The 10,818-nt window shown below is 30.5% G+C and overlaps 1 protein-coding gene across 2 annotated transcripts in view; it reads left to right on the forward strand.

Annotated features, from left to right (window-relative positions):
* LOC108455731 (glutathione S-transferase L3-like) overlaps positions 1-3,117 on the forward strand; it is an 83,323-nt gene extending 80,206 nt beyond the window's left edge. Inside the window, exons 1-10 of one of the 2 annotated variants that reach the window (XM_017754270.2) lie at positions 786-863; positions 948-1,019; positions 1,158-1,218; positions 1,345-1,431; positions 1,594-1,692; positions 1,774-1,876; positions 1,964-2,040; positions 2,167-2,274; positions 2,714-2,797; positions 2,900-3,117. In XM_017754270.2, the coding sequence (XP_017609759.1) occupies positions 853-863; positions 948-1,019; positions 1,158-1,218; positions 1,345-1,431; positions 1,594-1,692; positions 1,774-1,876; positions 1,964-2,040; positions 2,167-2,274; positions 2,714-2,797; positions 2,900-2,911 (714 nt within the window). In that variant the 5' untranslated portion in view covers positions 786-852 and the 3' untranslated portion in view covers positions 2,912-3,117. Of the gene's footprint in view, positions 1-785; positions 864-947; positions 1,020-1,157; positions 1,219-1,344; positions 1,432-1,593; positions 1,693-1,773; positions 1,877-1,963; positions 2,041-2,166; positions 2,275-2,713; positions 2,798-2,899 lie in introns of those variants that run through there. The other variant, XR_008271067.1, reaches the window with a different exon arrangement.
* The last annotated feature ends 7,701 nt before the right edge of the window (positions 3,118-10,818 follow it).

Genomic DNA, 10,818 nt, shown 5'->3' on the forward strand with positions numbered 1-10,818 from the left:
TAGTTATTATTAACTTATATTATGTTCTAAACCATTCTCTTCTCACCCCAATTAATCTACCATCAAAGTCATTAAATATAAGCAGCTGATTCTCAGTTTGATTGGTACAATTGATTAGTTTAGGTAAATAAATTATTAAAAATTTGTTAAAATAAAAATATATTTAAATTTATTTCCTCTGAAATTTGGCTGTCCACTGTCGATTGATTAAGGCCATTTGTATTGTAAGATAAACTAAGAATTGGCTTAGCCCATTATCTTCCCAGGCTCTATAATTGGATACATTACCGAAGCTCAGAATTTGAAATGCTGTAATGAGCCCAAGTCCCAATCCATCATCAATTTGATTAAAATATGATGTTAGTGCTTCTACTTTTTTGAGATTTAATATTCACACTTATAAAAATTAAAAATTAAGTAGTACTTTTTGTTTATTTAAAAATATTAATCTAACTATTAAAATCATAATCAGCATCTTGACTAAATTGTTTTCTTGTGATTTGATTAAATAAATAAATATATTATAACAAAAATTATCAACTACAATAATAATTGAGTTAAGATTTATATATAAAAAAAAAGGAAGATTGGTTCTCGACGCCGGCGTTGATGACGAATTTTGCCAACCCCTCCATCTTGTTTTGATTTTGTCAATGTAAAACAACGAAATAAACGAGCATATAAAAATATTATTAGACGTTTAATATTTTCCTTATTGATTTCGTCATTGCTGACCATCACTCAACAGTTCCTATGCTTTATATAAAGCGAATGATTTCCTTCCTGAATGTAGGCATAATTGTTAAGCAAAACTAATAAACATCAACAATAAATCGCAATTCCCCAGCAGCAATGGCTACTCCGTAAGAATCTTCTCAGTTTGCTTATCTGTCAATTTTAACCTTTTGGTTTCTCTAATTTTTTTTTTTTTTGGTTTGTGATTTCAGAAGTGTAGAGTATTTGCCTCCTCCATTGGATGCTACTGCAGAGCAACCCGCTATCTTTGATGGAACAATCAGGTTTCGCACTTTCTTTTCTGGGTGCTTTTAGAATAGTCTTTACTCTTTTGTTCTGTTCTACTTCTTTTAACGAATATCTTGTTTGCTTGTGTTTATCGCTACACAATGAAGTTGACCCTTTTCTTCTTCCTTTTGAAGGTTGTATCTGGCTTATTCTTGCCCTTACGCACAGCGCGTGTGGATCGCCAGGAATTGTAAGGTTGTCCACTTTCGTTGATTATGTTTGCACTATTCTTTCTCCCTCCCCCCCTCATAATTTGCGGATTACTTTTCCTTTTCCCCAGTTTTCCAAGTAAATAAATCTTTAAATTTGGTTGAGTTGCAGGGTTTGCAAGACAAGATTAAGTTGGTTCCTTTGAACCTTCAAAATAGACCTGCTTGGTACAAGGAAAAAGTTTACCCTGAAAACAAGGTCAGACTTGTGAAGTTATCAATATATTATGTGTTTTTAGACTTGTTAAATTAGTGATCAATTTCCCATCACTTCGTTTGGAGTTTTGCTCAAAATTGAAAGTTTCAACCATAAATACCTCTTTCCCTACATAATTATTGTGTTAAATAATTTCATTTTCAGGTGCCGTCCTTGGAACATAATGGCAAAGTCATTGGGGAGAGTCTTGATTTGATTAAATATGTTGATAGCAACTTCGAAGGGCCGTCTCTTCTACCTGATGTAAAGATCTGTGGAAATTTTTCTACTGATCTCTCTCTTTATCTGTATTAACTAAGTAGTAATCTTCTGGAAATGTGTTAGGATGCTGACAAAAAGGAGTACTTTGAGACGTTGTTATCACACATGGACGAATTTCTAGGGATGGTGTATGCTACATTTAAAGGAGACTCAACAAAGGATGCTGGTTAGTCTGAAACATACTTCTGTTTTACCCTGTATCCTGTATTTGTATAAAATATGATTTGAACTAAAAACTTCGGACTTGCATCAGATGCTGCTTTTGATCTCTTGGAAACTGCTCTTGCAAAATATGATGGTTCATTCCTCCTAGGCAACGAGTTTACTCTGGTAAGTTGTCTCGCCAGTGAAGCTAAAGTTTATAGTTACTTTAATCAATAAAATAACTATGGTGGTATCATTATATGTGGTTTGAGTTTTTGTGCAAAGATATATGAATGATTTTGTCATTTTCAGGCGGACATTGCCTTCATTCCTTTTGTCGAAAGGTTCCAGATCTACTTATCAGAGGTGTTTAATTATGACCTCACAGCAGGCAGGCCTAAAGTGGCCGCATGGATTGAGGTATAATTTAAAACATTTACATACACATATACATATACATATACATATACATATACATATACATGCATATATGCCCTTCTCGTAGCTATCTAAACTTCCTCGAAGAGTAGCCTTCAGATTTATAGTCACTCTTCTGCTGAAGACATGCAGATTTTAGCAGTATTGCTAACATTATAAGCACATTGAGAGTAGTTCTTTTTTTCTTGGGATAGTGGAAGAGGTTACAGATATCGGGATTCATACCCCGACCTACCACTACCAGATGTTCATTTCTTAGAGAACAGTTGCATGAACCAACTGGACTAAGCCTCAAGTTGTTTTGGTTACATATAGTGTTCCATGCCTCCATGTCTGTCTGCAATGTCATTATTCTGCAACATTTCTGTATCTACTTCTATTCTTGAATAAAACATTTTATCGTCATAACTTGGTGGTGCAGGCGGCGGACAAGATCGATGCCTATAAGCAGACAAAGAAAACTGATCCAAAAGAATTAGTGGAAATTTATAAGAGGATATTCTCAGTACTGTTCTACTTTTACCCTTAAACATAGATTATTAGTATTTCACTGTCGATTATTATACCAGAAGTTGCTAACTAGTGACATAAATTCTTATTGTTGCAGCCCCAGAAGTGAAGATGAAATTGGCACCATGTATGTGAAAGAGAATAAGGTCTGCTTGGATCAGTGATTACCAGCTATTTGAGTTAATTTGAAGAATCTGATGTGATCGTGTTGAATTTAGTAACAGTTGTACTAACTCAAGTGCGTTGCTCATGAGTCATGTATAATATAATTTATATCAAAAGAATAATATACAATTTGATTATATACGGATAAAATCATTGCTTAGAGTATTAACGAGAGAATCTTGATATCTCATGGTTTCTCAATCTAACGTTAATGTATTAGCTATGAAATCTAAACATTTTATAATTAAACATTTTAAATAAATTTAATTTGATTTTAAATATGATAATGCTAACTTCAACATTTTCTTCAACGTAAAAAGTATATATAATTAATATTTTGATAGCATCTATAAAAGAAAATAAATATATTTATATTTAATTATATAATTTATAATTAAATAAAAATTAGTATTCTATTCAATTAAATAAAATCTTAGTTCGACAGTTAGATGTACTTAAAAAATAAAATAAGGAAATTCACTCAATTTAATTAAAAATTTAAATATATAAAATCATTGAATATAATTGACTAATTAACAAATCATGAAATCTAGGCTTTTTATAATTAAACGTTTTAGTTAAAGAAATATAATGTTTATTTACAAATTTTCTTTTATTTTAAATCCGAATATTAACATTACAATATATATAACATTTATTCCAACATAAAAATACATAACTAATATTTTGATAGTATCTATAAAAAATACATTTTATTTAATTATAAATTTTACAATTAAATTAAAAATTAATATTATATTAATAAATATTATATAAGCAATTCAATTCAATAAAAATATTAGTTCGGGAAACAGATTGACTTCTTAAGAAATTAAAATAAAAGTTTCTTAATTAAAATTAATAATTATGTTAGTTATATTTTATAGGTCAATTTTATTTATTTATTTTTTGTTTCTATCGCTAAAAATTGTATGATTTATTATTATTTTATATGTTTAGTTTTTGTTAATATTTGATGTTTAAAACTTTTACTATTATATGCTTTTAATATACTCACTTCCACAATTGTGATTTTTTTATCCCAGTGTTTTGAAATATTATGTTTATCAACTAATAATTACTTATATTAATGCAAATTAAATGAATTTTTTAACAATAATAAAGGGATATAAATTCAATTATAATAATTTAAACATTAAAATAATGTTGAGGCATAATTTAATAATTAAACTTATAATTTAAGTATGATAGCTCAATTTTAAAAAAGGATTGAGTAAATTTTATTTTTAATTTGAATAGAATTTTCGGTATAAAAATATTAAAGATTTTATTCACTAATTATCATTTAATTAATATTAGAATTATATACTAATTAAAATTTAAATTTAATTATATGATTAGCATCCAATAGATAGAGATATTCAATCAAGTAGCAACTAAGAGCAATTGTCAATAAAAAAATGGAGATTGTTAAATACAATAAGTTAGAAATGTCTAAAAAAAATGATGCATTGAAGTAATGGTTCTTCGAAAGGATAATATCGAGTTATATTCGAGCAACGACGGCACCGAAGAGAGATGAAAGATTATTTTAATTGGTGATGAGGTAATAATTTAATTTACAATATATCAATTTTTATAATTTTTACATATGTTTTAATAATGGTTGAGAAATTTTTATTAGCACTATATTTTGAATTATTAAAATAATTTATATATATTAATTAACTATTATTTTGAATAATGTTACTTTGCATTAATTATGTGAAGTAAAACTATATTATGTATTGAATATGTTAAAATTGATTTAATTTTTATTGTAATATTTGATTTATTAAATAAGTTAATAAATTTAAATAAAATATAAAAATAAACATATAAATCGACATTAAAAACTAATTTCTATAAATAGCCGTACAAGGTCTTAGGCTTCTCTTGAGAGAGGGGAGAAGTTATGCGATTAGGATTAAAGGAAAGCTCTGTTAAATACAAGGAAACCTAATTAATTGAATGCCTCTTTGATGAAATCATGTAATAAATCAAATTTATATCACTTCAAATCCTACAAACAACCTTTCTCTCCTCTGCCATGATCGGCCTTGTGCCGGTTGTTGTTTGCCTTTCTTTCCTTGCTTTACTAACACAATAATGTCCAAACCTTGCCCCCTTCTCTTTCGTCGGCCTTTGACTGAAGATAAGAGGCTTTTCTCCAATGGCTCGTGGAGGCTCCTCCCCCTATTTTGTTCGCCACATTGGGCTTGGTCCGATGGGCTTCCCCAGTGTTTTTTGGGTGGCACCACTACCACTTTAGCCTCCCTGGTTTTAATGTTATGGAATGGTTTTATGAATTTCATATTTTTGTTATTTCTGTTATTTTTGTTCTGAACGTTGCGTTTACTTCTGTTTTCATTTTAGCTATACGGTGCGTTTTACGTATCAGTGAAACGATGTGTTTAGTCTATTGTATTTGTTACTTGGTTTCCTTTTATACTTGTAGTTGCAAGCCAAGAGACGGTTATGAAATTTGAAAACCAGAGTATTCAGATCTTCTTCTTCTTTTCTCTCTCGATTCATTTTCTTTTCTTCTCTGTTTTTTCTTCATTTTGTTTAGATTTAGTCCGTGACAAAGGTATCAGAGCTCGTTTTCGATTCGTATGGCTGTGGGGGGAGTGACTACAAGGAAGCAAAAGGAACTCGGAATGATGCAGGGTGAACTTACTCAACTGCAGGTTGAGTTGTAATACCACGAAAATTTTTACAGTAAAATATTATCCGTGATATAGTAAAATAAGGAAATAAAGTGACAAAAAGGAAATTTTTGAGTTATGTCAATATTGGAAAGTATATTATGATATATTAATTCAAGAAAGGACTAAATTGCAAAGATGAGAAAAGTCTTGTTGCGCAAGAGTAAATACTCAAAAATTAAGGGGTTGAAGTGTAAATATAAAAAAGTTAAAGGACTAATGGTGCAAATATTTTAAGGGTGGAATGATCTAGAAACCAAGAAAAATTGATGAATTAGGACCAAATTGAATAGGTGAAAAATTATGAGGGACTAAATCGCAATTTTACCAAATAAAGTGATGACTCAAGGATGGAATTCTAAAAGATCATGAAGGGCAAAATGGTCAATTAAGTAAGAGAGATAATTCTAGAATGTAATGATTATGTTGATGATATTTTAAATTAATTAATTAGATAAATATTATTTTATTAATATTTTTATGAGATGTTTATTATTATTATATTATTATTTATTTAGTATAAAAGGAAGGAAAGATGAAAAATTAACATCACATTTCCTTTCCCATGCAACCAACGTTAGAAGAGAAGGAAAAGAAAGAAATTTTGTTTTCTTTACAATTTGGTCCTTCCACCAAAAATTCACCATTTTCAGCTAGAAATCAAAAGAATTTCCATAGCTACTAAGAGAAAAATGTTAAGGAGACCATGGGAGTTAGAATATCAAGTTGGATTCAAGAAATAGAAGCTGGAGGAGAGAAAATCAAGTTAAAGATTAGTATCAATAGAACAAGGTAAGTATATTAAGATTTCAATATGTTTTTAAGTTTGTTAATATTGACAAAGCATGGAAATAATATTATAGCAGAGTTTTCTTACATAAGGTCCTATGTTCTTGATATGTTAGTGAAGAGAAAATGATGAGAAATGGTGTAGAAAAAGAAAATAAGGGTGTTATAACATGATAATTAATATCTTGTACTAAAACAGTTTTGGACAACAGCAGTAGTCTAACTTTGAAAAATCATCAAAAATTGTATAAATCTAATTATAGAATGAATAAAATATGAAATTAAATCTTATTAAGTCTAGTTTCTTATAGAAGAAATTATGTAAGAAATGGAATTGTAAATCATGAGATATGATGAATTTTGTGAGACAAGGTCAGAATGATTTCGGGTTCCCCTGTTCTGACTTTATAAAATCATAAAAAATTGGATAGAAATAATTATGGGATTAAATTTATATTTTAGAATCTTGAATGAGTATATTTTCAATAGAAACAAACAGGAACATCATTCAATTCTTTACGAGGAGATAATTAATTTTAGTGAAGAAGGGCCGAACTCGTAGACAAGAGAATAGGGTAATTTTAAAGAATAAACTGTACTTATTGGCTAAACCAAAAAATTCTGAAAATTTTATGGTAAGAATATATATGAGTCTAGTTTCAGGAAAAATTAGTAGATCTTAATTTTGAGTTCTATAGCTCCAGATATAAATAATTTAGTGACTATGACGCAGATAGATAGCTTGAATATTCATAAAAGTAAATAATAAAATTTATGGATAATGTTACTTACAAGTGTGTTATCTACATTAAGGATGTGGAATGGAAAGGAGGAGGAGGAAAAATATGTATGAATATTCATCTAGCATGGTTAATTTGTATATTTTAGGCTTAGGGACTAAATTGAATAAAAGTAAAACTTTATGGGAAATTTTGTAAAAATGTCAGAAATGACCAATTTGCATGAAATGGATTATTTTATTAATTAAATTACAAAATTGAATGAAATTATTAATTTAGTTCAAGATCGGGGGAAAATATGTTTTAGGGATTAAATTGAAAAGTGTTGAAATTATGGAAAATTTTGATATTTTATAGAATTCATGAACTGTTATCAATACATCTGAGAATAATAGCTGGAAATAAGGATTAAATTGCAAGAATTTTATTTTCCCTGACCCTAAAGATGAAATCGTCATTAATTAAAAGTTTAGGGGCAAAATGGTAATTTTACCTAGAGCATTAATTAAATGCATTAGAATATGAAATGAATGAAAATGATAATCAAATTTATTTATAAAGATCCGGACGACTCAAATATGAGACTTGATCGTAGAAAAGAAAAGATATCGGATTAATGAAATTATAAACACAAATAAGTAATGAGGTAAGTTCGTGTAACTTGAATTATATTCTTAAATGCATGAAATGTATGTTATTGATGTGAAAATAATTTGAATGTTCATTGTATGAAAATTGATGGAACATTGATATATTTGATAAAAAGGGGAAGAAATCCTGGTTGAATAAAAGAAAATTTCGATGGATCTCTGAGAAGGAATTGACGGTAAAAAGGATCTAGCCCGGACGAGTGATCCTATCCTGATATAGCCCTCCCGAAGAATATGTGGAAAATGGATTTAGCCCGAATGGATAATCCAAATTAGGGTCTGAATTTAACCTGGACTGGTAATTCAAATCCAAGCTCAATAGAGTAATTATCGTTGCAGGGGATTTAGCCTGGACTGGTAATCCCGACAATACTCTATGAGTTTATATTACAGGGGATTTAGCCTGGACTGGTAATCCCACTGTAAGGATGAGGTTCGCGGGAGTGTGCTCTCTGATATGAAATGTGTAAGACCATGGTTGAAAGATACCATGGCAACCTGATATGAAATGAATAAGACCATGGTTGAAAGATACCATGGCAACATGACGGGAAATGAATAAGACCATGGTTGAAAGATACCATGGCAGCGTGACATGAAATGAATAAGACCATGGTTGAAAGATACCATGGCAACATGACAGAAAATGAGTAAGACCATAGTTGAAAGACACTATGGCATCATGTCAAAGATAAATAAGACCGTGGATGGGAGACGCGATGACATCTATTGAACAATTGATATTCAGGTAATATGTATCAAATGACGAATGGTTATATGAAATAGTTGTGTGAAATGTTTACAAGAACTGGTCATATGGAAATATATGTACAACATAGTTGTATGAAATAATTATGAAGATAGATAAACAAAATAAGAATAAGTACATGGAATATAATTTATATTAAGTTTGGTATAAACTTTACCGGAATAAATATACATAAAATATATGGAAATGATGGTGCATGAAATATTGATATAATGAAATGATTGATATATACTTATGAAGAAAGCGGTAAGAGAATGATATGTTTCATGACATGTACATATATGATTATCTTTGATATGTTAATACAAGGAAATTATGTAAGTAAAGACAATTATTAAACTTAAGTGTAACATGTCGAGAAAATAAGTATATATGTGAAAAATAAAATAGAATAAAATAAATAAAAATAAAGAACACATAAATTTTACGTGGAAACCCTTTCGGAAAAAAACCACGGGCGAGAGAGAAGAAAATTCACTATGTCGAAAAATTTTTACTCAAATACAAGAGGAATAGACTATGTCTATTTATAGGCTTGCAAAGCCATATTCTAGTAGGATTGAAACACCTTATCCTAATCAATATAAAATAGATGGAGTTTAATAAGGTTTAAAAACCTTATTCTAAAATAAAATAAAAGAAGTCTAGTTCTATATGGATTTTACTTTTATTTTATTTTCCATCGTATTTTATTTAAATAAGAATTTTGGGTCACTTAATTCTAACAATCTCCACCTTGACACAAATTCTCAATGAACAAGTTCTTCATCGCGAACTTTCAATAAACAAGTTCTTCACCTCTTCCAAAAAACCCCTTAAGGGTTTAACTTCAACAATGAACACCAACCAAGTCTAAGCAATGCTCAAACTTGGTTATAGGAAGTGACTTAGTCATCATATCTGCAGGATTTTCATGAGTGCTAATTTTGCTCACAACAATATCACCACGAGCAATAATATCACGAACAAAATGATACCGAATATCAATGTGTTTTGTTCTCTCATGAAACATTTGATCTTTTGTAAGAAAGATGGCACTGACTGTCACCCTTTGCAACAAGCCTTGCTTTATATCCGGGTTCTTCAACTCCTGAGTCCCTTCTTTCTTTTAAACACCCATTTACAACGAATGCCTTTTTACCTTTAGGAAGTTTTACAAGATCCCATGTTCGCTTTTTGTGGAGTGATTCCATCTCCTCTTGCATAGCAAACATCCACTTTTCTCGAGTCTTCACACTAATCGCCTCGAATAATTAAATGGCTCTTGATTCGCATCTATATCTTCACCACATTTAAAGCATAAGCAACTAGATCAACCTCGGCATACTTCTTTGGAGGTTTAATTTCTCTTCTTGTCCTGTTTTTGGCGATAGAGTATTGCGGTGAAGAAGCAACTCTATTCTCAATTTTGTCTTGGCTTGAGGAGTTGATTCTGTATTAATCGATGCTCCACCGCTTTTGGTTTTCTTTATTGGAAGAGTCTTTAAGAGATAAGTTAGGTAGCATAGCGTTTCATCAAAACAACATCTCTGCTAATCACAACTTTTCTATTTTCAGGACACCATAACTTATAGCCTTTTACACCACTTTATAACCAAGAAAACGCATTTAATGGATCTTGGTTCCAATTTTCCATTATCAACATGAGCATACGCAGGACACCCAAAAATCTTTAAATCGAATAATTAGCGGGATTACCGACCATACCTCTTGTGGAGTCTTTTCTCAATGGCAACGGATGGAGATCGGTTGATCAAAAACATGCGATGAGGTCGCTTCGCCAAAATGACTTGTAAGTTGGCATTTGACAACATACATCGAACCTTCTCCATGATCGCTCGTTCATTCGTTCGCAACGCCGCTTTTGTTGTGGAGTATGACGAATCGTCAAGTGTCTCATGATCCTTCGACTTGCACAATCTATTAAACTCATCGAGCGTAACTCTAAGCCATTGTGCATGCGGAGGTATTTTATCTGTTTTCCGTCTGCTTTTCAATCATAATTTTCCAAGACTTAAATGTGGAAAACACATCGCTTTTCGCCGGAAGAACGCCCAAACTTTTCTCGAAAAATTATCAATAAAGGTTAGCATATAATTAGCTCCACCTCTCAAGGCACTCGGACGGCCCCACGATCGAATGGATATACTCCAACGTTTCCTTCGTGTTATGGATTCCTCTAGTGAATCGAACTC

Source organism: Gossypium arboreum, chromosome 9 (genome assembly GCF_025698485.1).
Source record: "Gossypium arboreum isolate Shixiya-1 chromosome 9, ASM2569848v2, whole genome shotgun sequence".
Taxonomy (NCBI): Eukaryota; Viridiplantae; Streptophyta; class Magnoliopsida; order Malvales; family Malvaceae; genus Gossypium; species Gossypium arboreum.